This window comes from Hippocampus zosterae, chromosome 10, assembly GCF_025434085.1.
Source record: "Hippocampus zosterae strain Florida chromosome 10, ASM2543408v3, whole genome shotgun sequence".
Lineage (NCBI taxonomy): Eukaryota > Metazoa > Chordata > Actinopteri > Syngnathiformes > Syngnathidae > Hippocampus > Hippocampus zosterae.
Window position 1 is genome coordinate 15,024,576 of NC_067460.1, and position 23,558 is coordinate 15,048,133.

The 23,558-nt window shown below is 44.7% G+C and overlaps 1 protein-coding gene across 3 annotated transcripts in view; it reads right to left on the reverse strand.

Annotated features, from left to right (window-relative positions):
• Positions 1 to 23,558, reverse strand: part of dock10 (dedicator of cytokinesis 10) — a 46,929-nt gene that overhangs the window by 11,622 nt on the left and 11,749 nt on the right. For all 3 annotated transcript variants that reach the window (XM_052079157.1, XM_052079154.1, XM_052079156.1), the window contains exons 4-40: positions 23,201 to 23,283; positions 21,494 to 21,566; positions 21,117 to 21,254; positions 19,235 to 19,369; positions 18,974 to 19,160; positions 18,222 to 18,307; positions 17,284 to 17,367; positions 16,911 to 17,069; positions 16,409 to 16,630; positions 16,225 to 16,347; positions 15,498 to 15,580; positions 14,775 to 14,897; positions 14,627 to 14,706; positions 14,370 to 14,557; positions 14,241 to 14,306; positions 14,050 to 14,142; positions 13,850 to 13,973; positions 13,649 to 13,770; positions 13,114 to 13,197; positions 12,812 to 12,904; positions 12,478 to 12,596; positions 11,969 to 12,038; positions 9,642 to 9,755; positions 9,480 to 9,551; positions 9,250 to 9,396; positions 8,555 to 8,638; positions 8,363 to 8,459; positions 8,199 to 8,231; positions 7,312 to 7,490; positions 7,045 to 7,161; positions 6,850 to 6,967; positions 6,635 to 6,756; positions 5,355 to 5,469; positions 4,376 to 4,442; positions 4,109 to 4,156; positions 539 to 640; positions 35 to 147 (exon numbers count right to left, since the gene is read on the reverse strand). In XM_052079157.1, coding sequence (XP_051935117.1) covers positions 35 to 147; positions 539 to 640; positions 4,109 to 4,156; positions 4,376 to 4,442; positions 5,355 to 5,469; positions 6,635 to 6,756; positions 6,850 to 6,967; positions 7,045 to 7,161; positions 7,312 to 7,490; positions 8,199 to 8,231; positions 8,363 to 8,459; positions 8,555 to 8,638; positions 9,250 to 9,396; positions 9,480 to 9,551; positions 9,642 to 9,755; positions 11,969 to 12,038; positions 12,478 to 12,596; positions 12,812 to 12,904; positions 13,114 to 13,197; positions 13,649 to 13,770; positions 13,850 to 13,973; positions 14,050 to 14,142; positions 14,241 to 14,306; positions 14,370 to 14,557; positions 14,627 to 14,706; positions 14,775 to 14,897; positions 15,498 to 15,580; positions 16,225 to 16,347; positions 16,409 to 16,630; positions 16,911 to 17,069; positions 17,284 to 17,367; positions 18,222 to 18,307; positions 18,974 to 19,160; positions 19,235 to 19,369; positions 21,117 to 21,254; positions 21,494 to 21,566; positions 23,201 to 23,283 — 4,063 coding nt within the window. The remainder of the gene's footprint in view (positions 1 to 34; positions 148 to 538; positions 641 to 4,108; positions 4,157 to 4,375; positions 4,443 to 5,354; positions 5,470 to 6,634; positions 6,757 to 6,849; positions 6,968 to 7,044; positions 7,162 to 7,311; positions 7,491 to 8,198; positions 8,232 to 8,362; positions 8,460 to 8,554; positions 8,639 to 9,249; positions 9,397 to 9,479; positions 9,552 to 9,641; positions 9,756 to 11,968; positions 12,039 to 12,477; positions 12,597 to 12,811; positions 12,905 to 13,113; positions 13,198 to 13,648; positions 13,771 to 13,849; positions 13,974 to 14,049; positions 14,143 to 14,240; positions 14,307 to 14,369; positions 14,558 to 14,626; positions 14,707 to 14,774; positions 14,898 to 15,497; positions 15,581 to 16,224; positions 16,348 to 16,408; positions 16,631 to 16,910; positions 17,070 to 17,283; positions 17,368 to 18,221; positions 18,308 to 18,973; positions 19,161 to 19,234; positions 19,370 to 21,116; positions 21,255 to 21,493; positions 21,567 to 23,200; positions 23,284 to 23,558) is intronic.

The window sequence follows — 23,558 nt, forward strand, 5'->3', positions numbered from 1 at the left end:
ACATTTTATTCATTGTTTGTTGGAAATGCCCTACCGGTTTCCATCATCTGCAGCAGTTTGGGGTTGGTGAGGGCGTTTTTGCCCCGGATGATGGGCATAGTTTGGGAGCGTGCCTGTCGGTGACCGTCCCCTCCGGAGGAGGCCATCCTGGTGGAATGAGAAGCAGAAATTGTTGTGTGGATTGCATTGATCAGCAACCTGCAAATAATCTCACTGGTCTATTCATTAAGCACACTAGCATAATCCATTGAAATAAAGAAAAACTGAACAGCTACCAGTATGTAAAAATGGTTGCTACAATCTACTAGCACATGTGGAGCAACAACAAATCACACCAAACAATGGGAAGCATGCTCAGAACACTTACACGTGACATCAATATTTATGTGGCGGTCACCTCGCTGATGAATAAATACAATAAATATATATTTAAGACTGATTTTGCTTTTGCAGCACACGTTTTCTTTTCTATTTTTGTAGCTTTCAGGACAATTCAAGTGCTGTGTCAATGTGGCTCAAGCGGTAAGAGGCCGGTTACCATTGAGGGAGGAGGCTTGAGGGCTGGGAGGGATGGTTAGGGACCTTCAGGGTGCCATTGGCGTGGGTGGACTGGGCCAGCTTTAGCGCCGCTGCTAGCTTCCTGTTCACGAGCCAATCACATCACAGCTAACATTAGTAGGGCTTATTATTGAGTATCATGCTCCGTGTGACAAAACATCTGTGTAGCGCAAATAGGACGCGCAATCTGCAGCTTTTTCAAAACACTGTCTTAAATTAAGGCTGAGAAAAGGATGAGGGTTCTTTTTTTTTTCAACCCAAGATTTTATACTGGAATTAGTCCACAGTAATAATGGGGAGTTATAATGACTCTTTCAAGTATGTAAGTGGTGAGTATAAAGAACACGGAATGACATTAATAAAGTGCATCGGCAGGGGAAAAGTGAATACTAGTTAAACTGGACAACAGAGCAGCTCAGTAACCTGATCCCTTCAAACACGTTTAATTGGACAGCGGTGCTGTTTCATGCCTGAATGAAGCTAGATCACACTCAAAGGCAAAAAAATAAAAAAATACCAACAATAATTAATCAAAAAATAGTGCTTGGTTAGATGAATGGAAAGATAAATGGAGTGCAGCATGCCACAAGGAACAAGAGAACACACACATACCAGCCACAATATTAGATACACTTTTGATTTAATGTATTCTTCCGTGAAGAATAAAATATCCGTTTAGCACCAGCACTATCATTATATCATCGAGTCGATGTTGATGGATTGTTGTACCTCTAGTCAAAATACGACAAACACCTCTCCGGATACAAATGGTGACCACAATAACACGCCATCCATCCATCCATCCATCCATCCATCCATCCATCCATCCATCCATCCATCCATCCATCCATCATCTACCGCTTATCCGGGGCCGGGTCGCAGGGGCAACAGCTTTAGCAGGGAAGCCCAGACTTCCCTCTCCCTAGCTACTTCGTCCAGCTCTCCCCGGGGGATCCCGAGTCGTTCCCAGGCAAGCTGGGTGACATAGTCTCTCCAGCGTGTCCTGGGTCTTCCTCGGGGTCTCCTCCCGGTGGGGCATGACCGGAACACCTCACCGCTTGTAACCGGGATCTCGTTCTTTCGGTCACGACCCATAGCTCGTGACCATAGATGAGGGTTGGAACGTAGATCAACCGGTAAATTGAGAGCTTCGCCATTTGGCTCAGCTCCTTCTTCACCACGACAGACCGATACAACGTCCGCATCACAGCAGACGCTGCACCAATCCGCCTGTCTATCTCCCGCTCCCTTCTGCCCCCACTCGTGAACAAGACCCCAAGATACTTGAACTCCTCCACTTGGGGCAAGATCTCCTCCCCGACCCGGAGGGGGCACTCCACCCGTTTTCGACTGAGGACCATGGTTTCAGATTTGGAGGTGCTGATCTTCATCCCAACCGCTTCACACTCGGCTGCGAAACGCTCCAGTGAGAGTTGGAGAGCCCCGTTTGAAGGAGCCAACAGCACCACATCATCTGCAAAAAGCAGGGATGCAATACTGAGGCCCCCAAAACGGACCCCCACAACGCTTCGGCTGCGCCTAGAAATTCTGTCCATAAAGGTTATGAACAGAATCGCCGACAAAGGGCAGCCTTGGCGGAGTCCTACCCCCACTGGAAACGATTCCGACTCACTGCCGGCAATGCGAACCAAACTCTGACATCGGTGGTACAGTGACCGAACAGCCCGTATCAGGGGGTTTGGTACCCCATACCCACGAAGCACCCCCCACAGAACTCCCAGAGGGACACGGTCAAACGCCTTCTCCAAGTCCACAAAACACATGTAGACTGGTTGGGCGAATTCCCACATACCCTCAAGGACCCTGCTAAGGGTGTAGCTGGTCCACTGTTCCACGGCCGGGACGAAAACCACACTGCTCCTCCTCAATTGGAGGCTCGACTTCCTGACGGACCCTCCTCTCCAGCACCCCTGAATAGACCTTACCAGGGAGGCTGAGGAGTGTGATCCCTCTGTAGTTGGAACACACCCTCCGGTCCCCCTTTTTAAAAAGAGGGACTACCGCCCCGGTCTGCCAATCCAGAGGCTCTCTCCCTGTTGACCACGCGATGTTGCAGAGGCGTGTCAACCAGGACAGCCCCACAACATCCAGAGCCTTGAGGAACTCCGGGCGGATCTCATCCACCCCTGGGGCCTTGCCACCGAGGAGCTTTTTAACCACATCGGTGACTTCAACCACAGAGATAGGAGAGCCCACCTCAGAGTCCCCAGGCTCTGCTTCCTCTAATGAAGGCATGTTGGTGGAGTTGAGGAGGTCTTCGAAGTACTCTGCCCACCGGTTCACAACGTCCCGAGTCGAAGTCAGCAGCGCCCCATCCCCACTGTACACAGTGTTAGTGGTGCACTGCTTCCCCCTCCTGAGACGTCGGATGGTGGACCAGAATTTCCTCGAAGCCGTCCGGAAGTCGGCTTCCATGGCCTCACCAGACTCTTCCCACGCTCTGGTCTTTGCATCGGCGACCACCGAAGCTGCGTTCCGCTTGGCCAGTCGATACCCGTCAGCTGCCTCTGGGGTCCCACAGGCCATAAAGGCTCGATAGATACAATAACACGCATATTCAATTAATTCCTCTCTCAGAATGTCAATAAAAACTGCTCATGATTATCCTTACCAAGGCACAACTTTTGATGAAAAACAGTGTAGTTGTACCAAATGTTGTGGCCAGTGACGGTACATACAGCATGCGTTTATCACATATGCAAATTGGTACATGATCACTTGACGTGAAGACAATCCATCAGTGCACAGTCGCTGACGAGGTGTGCAGGCGGAACACGGATAGAACATTATTACAGTGATGCATGCCTGTACTATGCACATGTGAAAGAAAAAAAAACAGCAATTCAATCATAGCTTGAATTAATAACCGACTGGTTGACATATAACTTGTCTGGAAACACTGCCGATGTAATGCCGGCGCGGCATCTTCAAGGGGCGCCTTGCACTGAATCATGCGAGCATCAAACGGGGCCAGCAGCGAGGCAGACACGGGTTGTGTTCTCCCCCCTCGGCTCACTATCACAGACCAATGTTAAGTAGCTCACAGCCTCCCTGACAGGCGGCGCCACATCTGAGAGTGAGCTCGGCTTCCAGCTATCTTTACTCTCTTAATGCTCTCGCGCGGTATAAGCCGCGTGTTCTCTTCAGCCTGCATGGTATCGCCGAGAGTGAGAGCTAATTTAATTAGCCGTATGGAACCAGAAGATGGAGGGAGGGCTGCCAGTGGCTCGCTTCCAGTAGTCTTGCAAACACACACAGAGTCGGGGAGAACAACCCCCACGGCGCGCTTGCCAAATACTACACGACCATATCCAGCTGCGTTTCACACAAGAACGAGACACCCCTCCCCATTTTCATTCCTCATCTCGAGTGTGCACAAGCATACGCGGCTCACATTAGTGTTCCTGCTTCACCTGTGTTTGTACGCGCCGCATGAATAATACATGTTCCGCTCAACATGTGTATGTATGCCAACTTAATGAGGCGACGGAATATGTGCAGTGTTGTTGCTCTGAAAAAGGAGTCGTACCTGGCGATGTGGCGTTTGCCCATGAACCTGAAGTGCTGGAGGCAGAGCCTAAACAAAAGAAAATGGAGACAAAAAGCCCCCCTCACGCAATTACAATGTATTGCTTCAAAACTGAGCTCAAAGCTGAGCACACAAGTTCATTTCAAGCATTTCTGGAGTGGCCTCTGTGCCCTCATTTACATGTTTTCAATTAGTCTGCCACCATGGAATCCAACTCTTCTTACGTTCTCTGAGTGCACTCGACAATGAAGAAAGAGAAGCGCTTACTCTAATATTTTGAAGAAATCCGAGATTTCTTGGTGGATGGCCCGGTGCCAATAAGAAACCAGCACATCTGAAGAAGAGAAAAGAACAACAAAAAAAGAAAATGAAAAAAAAAAGTGTATATAGATTCTAACAAATTGAGTAAACCAGTGCAATTATGAGAATATTGTCTTTATATGATGTTGTATTGGTGCAAGACAAAAAGAAAGATGAGTTATGAGAAGAAAGCTGTGCAGTTATATTGGAATAAAATGTGGCTTCTGCAAAAGTAAAGCCTTAATATTGTGAAGAAAAAAAAGTCATTATTTTTAAGAATGAGTATAGGTTGTATTTCGTTAATAACAAAGTTGTAAAACTACAAGGATGGACTAAAGTGATGTGAATAAAGTCTAAAAAAAAGTCTTTTTAATATTACTGAAAATATTATAATAAACGGTGTAATTAGAAAAAAAGGGCAATACAATGTTAGATATGTACTGATTACAAGAATCAAGTGAATCACGTCATCGTATGACAAAGTCGCAATCATGCGAGAGTGAAAAAAGTCACATTTGTATAAGAATTAAGCATTGTAAATGTAAACGATAGAACAAAAAAACAAACAAGGTTGTAATATTCGTAGAAAATGTCAGAGTAGGACGTAAATAAAGTTGTAACGAGAAGAATAAAGTCGAAACATGAATATAAATTAATAAATAAATCGTGATTATTTTGTTTCCGTTTCAAATTTCATTCTTCTTCTTTTTGCATACATGTTCCAAATAAAAACATTCAATCCATAAACGTCATTTTAACATAAGTATGAAGATAAAGTATTGGCCGGTTTGCCAGAGAATTACAGGACTATATTTTCATTTTATTTTCAGTGTGGCTCCTCCACACCTTGGTAGTAGAGAGCAAGCATCACACTTAGCAAACTGACCAGTGTCTGAGACTGAACTGGTTCATCAATAATCAGCATTTGGACTTTTTACCTTCTTACCTTCAGATATGGTTTTCATTATGTGCAGGAAGCACATGAGGAGGCTGCGCGTCTCCGCCTGGTCCAGCTTGTCACAGCGGGACCCGTAGCCGATGAGCGACTGGGGCCGAGCAAACTGAGCACACATAAACATACTCAAAACACAGCACTCGATGAAACATCACGATATGGAGAGACCATTTGAAAACGTTTCAAAACACACCTTTTAAACAAATTGCACACATAACTGAAGAGGTCACGCAAAAAAAAAAAAAAAAAAAGGTTGCATGAAACGGATAGAAATGACTGAATCTGTGTGTGTGTGGGGGTGGGGCGGCGGCGTTTGTGTGTGTGTGATTTAGATTTACACCAATAAGAGGTGGGGGCAGGATGGGGTGGCATTACATTGAAAAGAATGGAAATGCTAAAAAAAATACTGAAAAAATACTGTACATTGGCTGTTCTTCGCAGAGGATAAAGGATGTATGCCTAAATATTTTGGTATTGTTTGTCTTTGTGTGTTTCTCTGCTGTTACAGCACCTTAACAATTCCTTTCATTCGCATACATATGATGATGATGATGATGATGATGTTGTTTTGCATTGTTTGCTAGCGTTAGCCTAAAAAGACCACTGGAAGTTATTTTACATACTGACAAGATTTTCATTCGCAGATGAACCATGATCCAGCCGGGCAACACTGGATGACGATGTCAGGATTAAAAGTAGAAATCAAGGAGAACTTTTTGAAAATTTCAACAAGGTGATAACTCTCACAGAGGTATTGATTTAGCCCTATCTTTATTGTTGCGGTTGTGGTTTGCAGTGGTGTAGAACCCCACTGCATCAAACTGAAAATACACAGTGGTAAGCAGGAGGGCACGTTGAGCATTTTTTTCTTGCCATTAATGCGTCAATAAAATGCACTCGAGGCAATCTGCCGCCAAAATGGCATGGCACAGCATGGATGAAAGTGTGCATTGAGGGAAAAAAAACAGTTGAGTGAGTAAATCTAATATGTGCAGCTGAATGAATATGAGGTACAGTAAATCTCTGTGTTATGCTGTTCCATGATTAAAAACAAACAAGTATTTTTCTACTCCTGCTCCAACTTGGTTTTAGAAAACAAAACCTCAGAAATATTGCTGACTACAGCTTTGTTGGGAGAATGTGTTTCCAATTATTTTGTAGCCCCTCTGCTAAATTTAATGAAGACCAGCCTGTTTTTTTAAACTTCAATAAATCAAACTGAACCTCTATTGCAAAATCCACTGAAAAACATCACAAAAGGCACTCCTCACCTTCTCACATCCATCCATCTTCTCACTGTTCCTGTCACTGTTGCTGGGGTTGGAGTCCACGCTGATCAGGGAGCCCCGAGACTCTGCCTGGTTGCCCGTCGCAACCGCCAAAGACGAGAAAGCTAGTAGAAGGAATATGAGGGGGTGTCATGGACCTCATGCACACATTTTTTTTTTTACTTGCAAGAAAATGTTCTTTCACAGTCCCAAACTACCTGTAATGGAGTTGAGCACCTCTTTGGAGAAGGAGGCATCCACCGAGTTGCCGTGGCGAGTAACAGGGAGCGTCCCTCCGGCCACGCCTCCCCCGACACTGAGGTCGTCTCGAGAGCCCTGCGAGTCAGTCAGCGAACCTCAGCTTACAGCTTTGTAGTCATACGTGCGCCATGTCCAGTCTACGGGCACTTTACCTGATTACTAGCAGTCAAGTACATGGGGAAAAGGTCCCTGAGGAAGAAGCGAGGCATGTTGTCCAGGATCAGACCATACAGAGGCAGATAAAGTGAGGCGATCCTTGCCTGCTTCTCCTGGAAATAATCATAAGAACAAAAACACAGTGTTGTACAAAAGTCCTAACACACTAGTACACCAGGACCTAAATTTCCTTCAAATTAATCATGATTACTCTTTTTTCCCCCCCATAATCATCCAGCTCTGATGAGACATGTTTTATCTACCTTGGTGGCGTAGCGAGCATCCAGGGAATGTTTGGCCATGAGGGTCTTGAGTGTGGCCAAAGCCAGGTGCCTGAGGTCCTGCTCGTCCTGCAGGGCCAGCCCCAGTTCTCGTAATAAGAGGCCCGTGAGAAAGTGCTTCCTGCAGAACTCGCCGGTCAGATTGTACTCTGGCACAGAGGCTGAAATATAATATAACACACACACACACACATTTTTGCTTTGCATAAGCGACTCCATTATCAAACAAATGCAGTGATCCCTCACTTATTGCGGTTAACTCATTCACTCCCAAAGACGTTTTTAAACGTCTTTTCAGACTTGGTTCAGAATTGGATGGTACTGAATGAGTTAAGTGGGACCAGAACCCCCCGCGAAAGAGGAAAATCCGCGAAGAAGGTACCCGCCGCCCCGTACAAGTATATGTACATGTGTATGAGTACATATAATATGTGTCAGGCCAAATTGAATGATATACATGCATGTTGAAGTAAATGTTTGTCGTAATTAACATTACTTAATGCTATATACTACTAATATACAGTATATGTACTTGTATAAGATGTCCAAGTTAGGATAGATTAGTGTATAAATAACAATATACAGTAAACATAAACATGAAATATACATGTAGCATTGTATATGTTGCCCTATGTGACTCGCTGTTCATTTGCTGATTTACGCTGCCTCTCGCAGACCTTTTGCGGCATTTTCGCTTATTTTGTTTTTGGTGAATACTTTTGACAAATCTGCGATGCACAGAAACCACGATAAGTGAACCACAAAGTAGCAAGGGATACTGTATGTTAATCGAGAAAAGAAATCACGTTTCCCTGAATTGTACTTTCGGGCATATTTTTGGACACCCAAACAAGAGTGCATATATTTACCATGAGTGCTTTGTGGCTCTGGGGATGCATGGTCTGATATGGAAACATACATCACGAAAGAGGTGACAGGGTAGGGAAGAGAGAGACAGCTTGTTACCATAACAGACAAATGAAAGTGGGGATGTGATTGAAAACACAAACGGATCGACGGCTCCTTGAATTACCTGTGATGCGAGCGGAGGGCAGAGGCAGACTGAGGGGGATGTAGTGCTCGTGGTTGCACACCTCTCTCAGGAACTCAAACTTGAGCTCGCACAAAACCTGTAAAACACAAACCAGATTCGTTTCACGGCACAAAGACCATTTTGTTGTTGGTGGTGGTGTTATTTTCAATGATTCGCGGTGGGGGAGTCTACCTTGCTGTCAGTTGCAGTGATCATGTTGATGTAGTTGCTGATTAATTTGAAGGTGAAACCTCGGTCCATCAGAGTGAAGCAACGCTGCGGGGACACAATTCACAACACACCGGAGTTGTTCAGACAAATCTAAAAGTAGAACACTCGCACACGCAATCGAACAAGATTTAATACCAAAGCAGCTTTAAAAAAAATGAGAATAGTTGTGTGAATGAGTTATAATGGGATTTTTGTTCAATTGGGTTTCAATTCTTATTTTGTTGACAGTAGGCTTCTTGGTTTTGGTGAATTTTGTGATTGAAAATGCTTCCTTAAGGTTTCATTTTTGACAGGTTTTAATATTTTATTTTGGATTTATAAATGGAATATTTGTGCTGTGCAAGATTTAGAAAATAATAATAAACAAAGTAGTTTGTCATAAAATAATTTCAACGACAATTTCCAAATGATTGTTTCACCTGTATCGCTGTACAACAATGCACAAATACATAAACCACAAAAGCTTTTTTTTAAAAACAGTCCTTTTTATTTAATTTTATCCCCCCCCCCCCAAAAAAAAAAACCTGACTAGTGGCCAATCCTGGGTTTACCCCGCATCTTGATCACAGTAACTCAACTGTGAACGTCGCCAGCTCCCTCATGACCCAAATGAGAACAAGCGCGACAGAATATGGACGACTGAAGTAAAATCCCACCTTGACAAAAGCTGCCACCGCTGAGTTGGCACTACGTGACTCCTCTGTCAGCTCTTTGTACTTCCAGAAGATATGTTCTGACACCTTTTCCACCAGAGTCTCCACACGGTTCTGATAGGATGAGGGGAAGCGCTGCGGCCTGGGGAGCTGCCGCGGACGGACGGAATATCAGTCGGAAATGAACGGTCATGGAATACGGTACGTAAGACTGCATCAGCACGCCGGCTTACCTTCAATTTGTCTCCGTCAACCAAATGTTGGGCCATGGACTTGACGATGAGTTCAAAGAAGAACCAGGAAAACTGAAAAGAGATGTCGTCGTTGTCGTCTGTACATCTATCGATGTTTAGAAATGCATGATGAAACACGCGATCACGCCACGAGAGACGAACCTTTAAGACATTCCGAACTGCTGCTTGCTCGTTGCTCTGCAGGTCAAAGGTCATGCCTTTAGCCAACTCCTCGTGTACTGTCCTGAATCCGTGGGCCTCTGACTTGAACACGTACTGCGCGCACGCGCACACACACACACACACACACACACACAACGAATGATCAAAACGAGGGGATGGCCATTGGTTGATATGAGCTTCTTTAGATAGCAAACGACTTGAGACTGAGTAAACTGTGCTTCTTTTGGTTTCAGCCAATCAGTTCTCTCCGTTTTTCCTCACTTGCAGCTCGAAAGACAGCAGCACCGATGAAAGCGGTTTGCACGTCTGCCTCACAGTTGACAGTTTCTGAGTTTGAATCCCGGCACGGTGCCGAGTTTGCATTCAAGCTGAACGTTTGAGAAAAGGAACATTTTGCTTCAAAGTCAAATCAATATTGCTGGGTAAGCTTTTGTAAAATGGGCTGGGGGATTTTCGTGACTTATACTGGATATGGGGCGTCTGGTTACATTCAGTGCTCACGCAGTGTAGTCCAGATGTTTATATATCCTTGCTTCATAAAACATCTTGAAAAGTTGAAATGATAAAACCATTAGCCATGTTTGCATTATCGTAATCCGATTTATGACTTCCCGACCGATGTCTACACCACACTCGTGTGGTAGAATTTTGGAGTGAATGCTTAAAAGACTGCAAAGCAAAGTGTTCCGCTAGTTAACCCATTGAAGGAGATAAATGAACCCTCTTTCAGTCCAAAACATTTACAGTACGTAAAATAATTCTGTTGTTTCTTGTAATACAGATACATTTATGGCTTGTTTTTTGTTAAATAAACCCATGGGAAGAAGACCTTGAAAACCTAATCACCTATGAGATTGCAACATCTCAGGGAAAATTTTTTATCTCACAATAATAATCACCAACTAAATCGCAATATCATCCATCCATCCATTTTCCGAACCGCTTAATCCCCACTCGGGTCGCGGGGGTTGCTGGAGCCTATCCCAGCCGTCTTCGGGCAGTAGGCGGGGGACACCCTGAACCAGTTGCCAGCCAATCGCAGGGCACACAGAGATGAACAACCATCCGCGCTCACACTCACACGTAGGGACAATTTAGAGTGCTCAATCAGCCTGCCACGCCTGTTTTTGGAACGTGGGAGGATACCGGAGCACCCGGAGAAAACCCACGCAGGCCCGGGGAGAACATGCAAACTCCACACAGGGAGGCCGGAGCTGGAATCGAACCCGGTACCTCTGCACTGTGAAGCCGACGTGCTAACCACTGGACTACCGGGCCGCCATCGCAATATCAAAGGAAAAAAATATCTCACAATTTATTTTATTTTATTTTTAATCTTTCAGTCCTAGTTTGCATTCTCTCTCTTGCTTGTGTTTTCTACAAACACGAAACTGTCCGTAGGCGGCGTGTATTTGAATGGTTGTTTGTCGATGACGGACTGGCGAGCGTTGCAGAGTGAGCGACGCCTCTTGCGCCAAGTCAGCTGGGAAATGCTCCAGACCACTCATGAGAAAAGGAAATCGACGGATGCTTCAAGACACAAATCATCAACAACCCCAAGCAATCGGAATCGATCGATTGATTATTGCGCTCATCCATCATACAAACGATCAACTACATGTGAGCTAACACACTTAAGTCATTCAGTACGGTGATTTGAGCGAATTCCACCCTGAATAGCAGCTCAATCCATTCACGTTACAACGAATTCCACCCCTTTCCATTCTTTCTTTTCACAGAGAGGGCACACATAGAGAAGTGAATATCGTGCCAATCTGTTACCATGGCAACTCCACTTCCATTTACTGCTGCAAGCCCTCCAGTCGTTTGTCTCTGCCACAAGGTCTTCCAAGTTCCGCAGCATTTTTACGACGTTGCGGCCGACATGAAAGAGCTCTTGTGGTTCCTCTTGCTCGCCGCGCTAATTCTCTGTTTTTTTTTATTTTTCCCTCCCACTTCAAAACAAACAGGCCTTGTGTTTCCCATTGAGACGGCTCAATGTCCCACTCAATTAGCTTCTCTTCTTCTTCCTGCGCTTTCTCTGCATGCGTGTTTGCATACTTCTCCGGGCGCGTGGCCGCCGGCACACTCTTGCCAGCTCCTACGCGCAAATACTGCACATGCAAATCCATAAAGCCCCTTTTTCTCTGTGTGTTTTTTGTTTTTCCTTCTGCAAATCAAACAGTCTGTGAACTTTTTCCGCAGCCTCGTGGGAGAGAAAAGCTTTCATGATCATCAAGTGATCTCCACGTGCGAAGGATCAGTCAATGCTTCCTCCGCATGCTACAGGCGAGTGGGAAGCATACCTTAATATACGAGTGCAGATAGTGATCAAGGTTTTCCTCATGGCACTTGGAAACAATGTGGAGCAGCACTCTGAAAAAAAAAAACATCAAATAAAACAATGCACCATCAGATGGCACGGTTTGTCTCTTGTCCTGAACCCAGACTCGTCAATTGCAAATATATTGGTGAAAACAAAAAAAAATGCAGTCAGCATATGGGGCACAACTTATTGCACCCAATCAATTCTGCCTATAAACAAATTGTTGATGTGACTAGAAATACAAATCTTTTTTTTTTTTGTCATTGCATTGCATGTGCATGCGTGTGCGTGACTGACACGATGACACGCGTGTGATGATCTGTGTCAGTCACTCAAGCGCACCACATATGTTAAGAGCAATAAGCACAAACTTTTTTTCCTCTTCGTGTGTGGGGTCTCTCGATTTCGAAAAAATCAAGATGTTTAACAATTGGTGCGTGTCAGTGACCGTAAATGACGTCGGAAGAAGCCCGTAGTGGCACTGTTCACCTGGTGGTGGCAGTAGTGACCTCATCATTGTCATTTCGAGTCAGGACCTTGAAGAGCTGGTTGAAAAGCACCGGCAGAAATCTGATGATCACCGGTATTCTCTCCATGCTGAGGAGACCCTGGAAGACGGTGGAAAATAAGGAGGAGGAGGAGGAGGGAGCCAAGAACAAGAGATACCATTATAAATAAAGCTCATATACTGCCTAGAGGAGGAAAGGAAAATGAACCCTGACACGCTGTAATGTTTCACTGATTAGATGTGGAACAATTTGGCCTTATTTATTTTTATGTATTTTTTTTAAACTAAAGGGGATTGGACGGTTTTTCCTCTAACCTTCAGGCAGTTAAGAAAGTTGGAGGTAGGAGGTAGCGAGAGGTCCAGCTCTCTTTTCTGGCACTGCTGGAAGAAGCGGTTCAGGTGGGGGTCCTGGCGCCAGGAGGAGAGGAATCAGGGAGAATCAGTTCCAAGTTAGAAGATGGACTCATTTCTTTTTTAGCAGCTACAAACTCGTACGCAACGCCAAAATCAGAATATAAAAGTTAAGAGATTAGCAAAGCATGTGTGGTTAAGTTTGGCTCTAAAATCATCGGGCCAGTCATTTGACAGGGACCACTTAGAGACATTTGAATGTTAACCTGAGTGTACACAGTTGACACGACATTAGTTGACACTTTGAAGATGGCCTTCGCCCCATCAACCCACTTGACATCAGCTCCACTCTGTGACGACAAAAAAAAAAAACAGAACATCGTAAAGGGGATCACCCAAGTTCAAAGCTTAACGAATGCACGGATACGGATTGCCGACAACGTATGTGCGCTCAGGATGGAAAATGTTCCTGCGTGTGTGCGTGGGCATGTTCGCCAAGGCTGACGATGGGACTTTGTCATCTTTTTTTGATTTGACAAATGCCCGTGGTCGAGTTAGCTGGCGGTATTTATCCGTGTTCTCAACACCGCACTGCTTCCGCACGTCACCTCGTGACGTAGGATCGCCATAGGATCGCCATACCACACTCCATACGCATTTATCATAATGAAATCATTCGAACAAGCCTCAATACTGACCATTTACGTTTTGGCAAGGCCTGATGTGGAAATTGGTTTATGAACGAACACTTACACATTGGTTTGTCAATATTCAAACGTTCATTCATCTTCAGCCTCTTACCTTGGTGTTGTTGGCCTCTTTGATGGCCAAGTAACCAGGGGGCAGGTTACTGGAGACCGAGATGTTGAACTCCTGAGATGACAGGCGACCTTCTTTGAGGAGAGGAAGCCAAGAGTATCCCACTAAAGAGTCACAAACGCAGAGCATGATGCATTCGAGTAAAATAACAACTTGATCCGCTAACGTGCTAATGAAGCTCACCGGGGGTCTCCAGAGCTTCTTTTCTCTTGGCGTTCGTTTTAGCGTTGATGTCACATGTGACATGGTAAAACGAGAAAAGCAAATGGTGCTTTTCGTGAAGTTGGGTCGGCAGCTCCATCTTCACCTGTGTTGGCAGAGATGAAGCAAATGTTGTGTGTTCTTGCTTGAAAATGGAATCGTTTTTCATTTCATGAGCCTACCTCATCATAGAAGTCGGGGTTTTGAGAGTGATGCAAGACAGTGGAACAGGCTGCTGTGGTGAACACCGGACCACCCGGTTTGCCATAAATGCACTGGACGGACCAAGAAAACAATTCTCAGCTGTCTTTTAACGACAAAGGAAAAAAAATAAAAATAACGTGTGCAGTGCTTGTTTCGGAGAATGCGTTACCTTTAAAGGTTTGCCGGGCTCTTCGTCTGAGCTACGGAACTCCACATAGACGGCAAGATTACGAGCCTGTAGCAGAGGAAGAGCATTGTGACGTTAATAATGGGCCTTTTTACAATATATATGCTTTACCTTGGCGAAGCTCTTCTGGCTGTCATATTTGAGATGCTTGGGGTAAACGTAGATGTGGTTCCTGTAGACGTGGTATGGCTGAGTGAACTTGGTTGTGTCCTGGATGAACTCCTCCACTTCGACTGTCGGTTGCTGTTTGCCGAGATCCTCAAAGGGCTTCACGGGAATGTAAGAGGACGTCACGCAATCTAGAAGCACAAACACGACTCGTGAGGATATGGTGCTATACAAGAGAGTTCTGAAGTGGTCAAGCATACTCGGAAGCTCCAGAGGCACATAGTCCACTGTGATGTCCAGATTCCCGGGAATGGTCTGAAGCTTGCTGGTCTTCTCAGCCCTGATCGGATGAAGATGGTGTAAAAACTTAAGTTGTCTTGGAGACCAACTGTGATGGTTAAGTCTTACCTCCTGTACTCTGACACAAGTTTAATCAGATCTTCCGTGGAGATCTTGTTGCTCTCCTGTTTAAAGAGCGGCGAGAATCGAGACTCTCGGTCGAGTGCCCCCTGGCTGTCCTTGAAAAGTGATCTGTTGTACATAGATAGGCGATAAAGTTATACCAGAATAAGGCCAGTTATCATGTACATTGGTGCCTGAAGAAATGGGTTACATTCGTTTTGTGGCCACGCTCATGTCTCTAAAATCAACATTCCCATTTTGAACTAAATTAATAACACATTACATGATACATATTTAAATTGTGATTTCATGTTTCAGTGGCCATTATCATTCTGTGATTTCTGGTGTGCCTGTCTTGGCCACTAGAGGGTAGTGTAATACAAACATGAATAATACAACAAAGAAGAGTTTAATAAATGAGTGACACTCTATATAACAGTAATTTTAAGTAAAATAGACCCGCGCATACGCTTGGTTTCGGACCTGTGGATTCACATTCATATGTGCTTTTTGCCATTTGCGGGCCCAGAAATCCCCCACCAATAGTGTGGGTCCGCTGTGGTTGTTTGCAGAGGATAAAGGGTTTTCTGAACAACTGTTCACTTTCTGCTTTTTGTTGTGGCATTCGCTCCCGGTAAACTAAGATGTTTACTCGCAACCCAAAACAGGTAAGACGAGACAAGGCACCACTGTACAGACAAATATCAAGTGCTTCTGTCTGCTACTGACCTGACGGACCAAGCAAATGGCATTCGGTACTTTCCTAGTTTACTGCAGAACTGCTTGTTGGATTTTAAAATCTTCTGGACAATCTGTAGACATGATGGAAGACACAAGGAAATATGAAGAAAGTCGAGCTGAGATATGAATCAGAGTATCGGAAAACCATCGGAAAGCAATGAAATAATCCAATGAAGGCTTTTACTACACCCTCTTGTACGATTCTGTGCTTCCGATTTGAAAAGAGGCCTAACATCCTGTATGACTGTGTCCCAGTGCTCAAGGTGAGCGCCATATAAAGGCATGCTTGGATGAATTAGGTGCAGAAGACCTTAACCCCATCAAAAATCACTGCAATCAAAATGTAGGGTCAGTAGGCCTTCACTCACAAATTTTCTTTTAATATTCCCAAAGTCACACTCCAACATTTTGGAGAAAGTCCTTCCATAAAAATTGAACTTCTCCCATTCACAATTGCCACAGTTGTCACAATACTTTTGTCCAGACAAAATAATGGGATTTGTATGTTCATGGGAATCCCACGCCTGGGAGTATATACAGATGCGATATGGCCAAGACAAAAGTATGAGATTGGACCTTCATGCAAAAAATAGGCATCGAAATGTGGTTGCCAAAAAACAAACAAACAAACAAACAAACAAACAAAAAAAACCCCACCTGACAACAATTTCATAACAACTGAAAATAATGCGTTAAAAAAAAAGCACTTTCTTACCTTGCTGGAGTCCGTGTTTTTGATGTACGGCTCGGTCCCGCATGTAATATTTCCCATAAGCACCTTCTCCACTCTGGCCACCATCACTATATCCGTGTGGGGGTTGGTCACGGAGAATATCGCCTACAATGACATGTCGTTAAAGCCCGTTTCGGAATGAACACAGCCACATTCTGTTTGATACCTGTTTGGGAAAGCACAGCCACTGTTCCAGCTCCAGGCTCGGATGGCTTTCTACTGCCTTCTTCTCTGCGGGAGCGCACACACCATTCTCCTGAGCTCCGGAAGCACATCCTCCGAGCATCTGACGCACTACGTCGTGGTTGAGGTCCACATGGAAGTCGGCAGAAACCTTCCTGCCCTCTCGAATGTCCAACAAGGATAATGACACGAAGAACGGCTCGATCTGGTGGATCGCGCAGAACCACAACAAACACAATCATTTCAGTCACATTATGGGATGTAGAAATAAGAAAAGAAAGGTCTAAACTCTTCCTAGGTATGATTGTGGGTACGGATGGTTATTTGTCTCTGTGTGCCCTGCGATTGGCTGGCAGCCATTTCAGGGTTAACTACTACTGTCCGAAGACAGCTGGGATAGGCCCCAGCATGCCCGCTACCCTTGATATGTTGATGATATGTAGCTCAGATAATGGATGGATGGCTAAAGAGCTCCAATCTCTTACATTTGTGACGGGTCCCGTTTCATTCTCACTGATGCAGCCCTGCAGCGTGAAGTTCAGCGATCGGCACGTCACCATGAATCTTCTGCCTAGTTTCTCCTCAAAAGGACGTACTGTGCAGTTTTCACTCGATGAATGCTCCATTCGCGGGCTCCTCAGGACCTGCGGTTTAACAGATGGTGGAAGGCTTACTGGCCGTTACAATAGGTACACCTAAAATCAATTGTTTAGTTCGACTGTGTGTCACGATTTCCAAATATCTTATTGTGTAGGTATATCTAATGTATTGGGAAATAAGGAAGGCTTACATGTGCAACGTATCAAAATATTGTTAATAATGGGATTGCATGAATAGCACAGGTAAATTTATACATACAGGGGTGTCAGGGTCAAGCGAGAAGAGATTCAACCTCTCCTCCCTCCGGGCACAACGAATTCCCTCATCCGTCTCAGAAATATACTGCACAAAAGGAGATGACATACGATAATGATATGACAGTAAACGAAAAAACGCGTGGCTTGTATACACTCGAAATAGACAGCCGCTTCTAAAATCGGAATGGTGAGCGTTCAATTGCGGCGAGAGCTTTTTTTTTTTTTGAGAAAAGAAACAATTATGAGAATTTCACGAACTAAGCAATTAGGTGAAATTCAAGCAATCATTTGGGGAATTTTAGAGCTGCAATTTGTCAGGTTTGCATGACTTCATTTCCTATCCTTAGTGGAATGTTCAATGAAGGTTGTGCGGAGATTGTTTAATTCATACGCCCATTATAGCATCAGCGGGCCGGTGGGCCAGTGGTTAGCGCGTCAACCTCACAGTGCAGAGGTCGTGGGTTTGATGCCATCTCTGGCCTTGCTGTGTGGAGTTTGCATGTTTACCCTGGGCCTTCGTGGGTTTTCTCCGGGTACTCCGGTTTCCTCTCATATTGCAAGAACAAGCATGGCAGCCTGATTGAACAGTATATATGTTGTCCCTAAGTGTGATTGTGGGCATGGATGGTTGTTCGTCTCTGTGTGCCCTGTGATTGGCTGGCAACAATTTCAGGGTATACCTTGCCTACTGCCCAAACACAGCTGGGTTAGACTCCAGCAACCCCCGCGACCCTCATAAGGATGAAGCGGTTAAGAAAATGGATGGATTATAGCATCAACACAAAAGTTATATGCAGTAGCAGCTCTAAAATTCCTCCACAGTTATCATTTCAGGTTTCTAATTCTCGCCCCTGAAATGTCATTTTTGGGGAATAATAAAAACAAGAAGAGGCGATATTGTTCGGGATAAAAATAAATACATAAAAGCAATAAATCAACCTTAGCTAGCTCGGGATTGATGCCGTTTTCTGTAGTATCTTCGTTCTCCTGCAAACAGCCATCACTCAGTGACGTGTCAAACACATCTGGAGGAATAAACAAATGCAGCGTTATGAAGCATTTTAATTCTGTAGAACAACTTCAGCAGCACACTTGTCAGAAATAGTCATTAATAGATCAGATTCTGGATTAAAGATGACTCTGAATCTGGCATTCGTGGACTGTAAAGCAGTCAAATGTCTTCTGCATTGTAATCTTTAATGTCATGCTTCACGCTGAAAACCACGACTTCATTACAACCACGGCTAAAAGACCCCTGACTCATGAGAGTTGCTGACATCATTCATTCATTCATTCATTCATTCATTCATCTTCCGAACCGCTTGATCCTCACTAGGGTCGCGGGGGGTGCTGGAGCCTATCCCAGCTGTCTTCGGGCAGTAGGCAGGGGACACCCTGAATCGGTTGCCAGCCAATCGCAGGGCACACAGAGACGAACAACCATCCACGCTCACACTCACACCTAGGGACAATTTAGAGTGTTCAATCAGCCTGCCACGCATGTTTTTGGAATGTGGGAGGAAACCGGAGCACCCGGAGAAAACCCACGCAGGCCCGGGGAGAACATGCAAACTCCACACAGGGAGGCCGGAGCTGGAATCGAACCCGGTACCTCTGCACTGTGAAGCCGACGTGCTAACCACTGGACTACCGGGCCGCCCTTGCTGACATCAGTGTTTTATAATTCTCACCCTGGCGATGGTCGGACAGGTCCAGACTCTTGCGGTCCGGAGCCGGCCCATCGTGCGGTGTGATCTGCAAGATGCGCGTCAAGGTGCTGATCCACTCCTCCATGTCCTGCTCAGTCTCCGCGGCCAGCACGAAGTATGTGACCTCGTTCATCTTCAGCTCAAAGGCGTGCTTCCTCAACCGGTTATTCTAAGGGTAAAAAATTGAACGTCATTCAAATGCGTATCACACGTTAGCTCCAATTCGTAAGGTTTGGAACGTACCTGCACGACACCGGTACACGAGTCAAGAAAGATGCAGCCTTTGGGTTCCTTGGATATCTTCTCGTCTTTGTAGAAATTCATGATGTAGGAGTTGTCTGTCAGCTGGGTCAGCTGGAAATATCTCCTCTTGAAGGACTGTGCAATGACGAGAAATTTCAATACAGGACATCAGTGAAGGAATAAAATCAAAACTATGGCGCAGATACACCGTTCAGTATTTATCAAGCGCAAATTCATTTCTTCATGCTACCGCTCGGAAAATTTGTTTATGAATGAATTTATGAAATGTGGCTCTCTGCATATTTTTGTTTTATTCATCTGTATCAAGGAAGTATGTTGAAGCAATTTCGACAGAGACTAAGGGGAGGAACTGCTCAGTTTAGCCAGCGTGAGGTTAGCTGAAATTGTTTTTGACCTGCTGAGTGGATTTTAAAAGGCTCATGCCAACAGTCCAATCAGGTCTTGTTCTTGCTTGACAATTTCTGTCTTTAAGGGTTTTCAATAAATCTTTACAATCACTTACACAGCAACCCCCCCACCCTCCCCTCCCCAACCAAAAAGTCTGCAAAGCCCTTTTCACACTGCACTCACTCAGTGTGAAACGGTTACGCGGCGGGGTAGAAAAACGACAGCAGTCCGGTTGCCAACGTGCCCATATTTGGTAGTGCTGACATCGCAGGCTACCAGGAAGTAAGGACGGAGACTTTTGCCACTGGTTTCAAACGAGAAGTGGGCTGTACCTCACCAAGTTCTATCTATCAATGTCACGAAAGAAAGCCGTGGGTGTGTTTATTTTTAAAAAGGAGCAGGAGGAAACAAGCAACACAAAATGGAATGGGTGCATCCTTAACTAATGGCTCTGTAGGAAGTTGGGCTGTTTAATCTCGTTTGTGAGTTGCAGTTCTACCAAGACGGCTTTGAGGTATATTTCAGGCTGAGCAGGGAACAGAGTCTTCTAAACCTCTGCATTGTATGTCGTCTGTCGTTTGACCCCAAAGCTCGGGACACTGAGACAACACATTTACTTAAGGCTTCCTCTATTGTCCTCTCGCCGTGACCTGCATAGAAGTCACTAAATCACTCCGCTAGCTCGTCTTCAATTGGAGGCACTCGTCTGACATCGCAGCGACGCCGCTCTCAAACATTTTAATTTTGAGGCAACCGCCATCTCGGCATCACCACGCCTTGCTAAGTGCAGTGTGAAAAGGCCATTTATTATTTATTATTATAAAAAGCCATTTAGTATTAAAGGTAATGTTGCAATGTAAAATGATATTTTAGATTGTAGTTTGAGGTATATTTATTAAAATAGGCAAAACTAAAGTTTTTCAGGAACCTATCAATGACCTTCCATTTTTGGTATTTGCAGGGTTACTACACATAATAAACCGTCTGATTCGACCAAGATAATCATGCTTAGTTTTGATTGACACCGTTAGAGAGGTATGCAATGGAACCGTTGCAACCGTCCACTACGAATTGCAAATGGTTGACTCCCATTGTCCAGTCGTAATGAATTAGCATAGATGAGGAAGCTAACATACGGACAAAAGTGCAGCACCTCAATACTTTTACTTGCAATAAGAACTTCGTCAGGGTCAAGAGAAGCTTTTCCCTCCACCCCAAAACCAAAAGTGTTACCCTGTGCGAACCACTAATTTCTCCAAACTTCCTGTTTGTTGACTTTAATAAGATTATTATCGAATAATGAGGGCTCCCGGTCTTTGGGATATTGTCTGTACCTCATTCACTCACTGCTAAAGTCTGTGCAAATACCTTTAAATTGACTTCTACATTTTGTTAATTTGAACACGGCATACTTCAAGGGCTGTTTGACAACAAAAAGATGAAGTCCAAGTGCATGCCAAGTGTGTGTCCTCACCCGGACGGTGATGCTATTGTTGACGGTGCTGTTAAAGTTGCCCTTGTAGAGCCAGCCTGAGCGAAAGACACCGATTCCTCCCCCTCCTCCTCCCCCGCCTCCCCCTCCTCCTTTGGACGAGGACAGGGAAGTGGTGTCCTGCAAAAGACAAACACGGCCACACACAGAAAGTACATCCTCTCGTCCTGGAGATCAATAGAAGAACAGGAGACATCCTCGACGGGACCATTTGTCAAACGATGTACGTAAACAAGGATTGCGCCCAGTTGGTGGGCGAATATTTTAACAGCTTGATGGCTTCAGGATAAACTCATTTGAGCAACATGACGCCAGGATGTTTCCAGCACGTTAATGCGTTTGTAAAGGCTATTACCGACCTCATCCTTGTCCACGTCCTCATAGTCAATCTCAAAAGAATGGGACGGCAGCTTCTCAGCTTTGTATAATTTCCTAGAAGAGGGGGGGAAAGGAGACGATATTGAAGAGGATGTAGAATTGCGATGATAAAAGTATGCAAGGGAGATGATTCTTCAATGTATCCTCTCTGAGTGGCTCTCTGGCCCCACAAAAATAGACAAGCTCCTCTCTGTTGGTTTGCTTTGTGTGCGCCGATGAAATGTCAAGCTCACGATTCCGTCGGCAGAAAGACGCTTTTGCTAAAGGTCACGCGGTTGTAAAAGCGGTCGAAAATAAACGCTGCAGTAGGAGCATTTGTGGTGATTGCGGACTGATGCAGGAATGCTTCCCGATTGGCAGACGGACATTGCTGCAGTCAAAACTTAGCGGTCACCATTGCATGCATACAGTAGCTGCGTATTCCAGCTGTTCAACCCTCCGTTTCACTTTGCTCGAAAAGGATATCGAGTGTTTAATTCAATGCTATGGTTTACGCAAACTCAAGTGTATATTTTTTTTTCTATCCACGCTTGTTTTTTGTCGATACAAAGTTTGTTTTAGGCCACCGGATAGTAAGGTTATGGAACACCGACAGGGTGAAGACGATTGACGATGTAGACAAAAGGTGGGCACCTTATCATATGGCTAGTGGAGAGTTTTGCTCCAACTTCAATGTGAGAGGAAGATAGAAGAAAAAAAACCCACGCAAGCACCAACAAGGTATTCACACGGTGCCAAGATTTGAACCCCAAGCTTCAGAAGTATGAAGCAGACATGCACTAAGCACGCGCCCACCGTTTTATGGATACAATTCTAAAAAAAACAAATAAAAATGAAGAGAAGGGCAGACCAGTGAAAGAGTCCTTCAAATGGAGGCACAAGCATGAAATTTAGTACATACCGTTTCCTCTTTAAATCCCACTTTTTGCAAAAATACCGCTCGTCATGCAAAATTCAAAGACGGCAGCCCCAAAATCAAAGATGTCCGATTCATAGTTAAACCCTAACGCTTGTCGTCTTACTTTTGGAGCGAGGAGAACTCTGACGGCTTCATATGTGCCATCAATACACAGCATCATCTTATACCTCCCCCCCCCCCACCTAAACCTCCCCCACTTTGACTCAACCAAATTAAAAAGTGAATTAAATTATTCAAGAAAAAAAATTCTCAGGATTGAGAAAGTTGGAAAATAATGGATTTTTAAGAATTTTTATTCAGATATCCAGTGCATTTTAAAAACTAGACTGTGTAAAGGCCTAATTTAGGAAAGTCCAATTGTTTGCAGACACCCTGGTTACATCCCCATCTGTTTTCTTTTGTTTTGTTTTAATATAAAGCCATGAGTGTTTTTTTTCCTTCACCAAAGTCAAATCATGGCTTTGGGTCTGGGCATAACTAACTAAATGCATTAACATCTGTCTTATCCCGCTTTAAATCCACTTCCGGTTAGGTCAGAGGTCATGTGAACTGACACTGGCAACTGAGACCCATGGGATAGAAAGAGGACATTCCTGTGGTTTGAATTGCTGGACTGTTTTGGATCAGTCCCATCTGAGAAGCAAGAGCCTCATACCCATGAAACATTGCTTTGTCCTTCCCTTCGGTGACTGTTTTTGGCACTCAACACCCACCGCCTTCTTGTTCTCCTTCACTGCCTCGCGGTATGTCAGGTTCATATTCACAATACCTTGGCAGCAGACGGTAGTCTCCAGCGTAGTCGTCATACTTGAACTGGACCACGTTCAGATCCGAGTTGTAATACTTGCAGGCCTGGTGAAGAGGATGAAGATGAAGTAGAAGTCATCGGACTTTGGTTGACCTGATGCAGCTGAAATAAATGTACAGTGTATTGCCTCGCAAACCCTGCCTCATACGCAGTGTCAGAAAAAAAGGCTTTGATAGGTTGAGACTGAGACAGAACCCTCAAGGGTACGCCTTAAGCGGGGTACATATCGGGACAATTACAATTTCTACCATTCGGAGGCAAATATGCACCTTTGGGTAAATGTAATTGTCAAAAATGTCTCAATGAAATTTGAATGCAA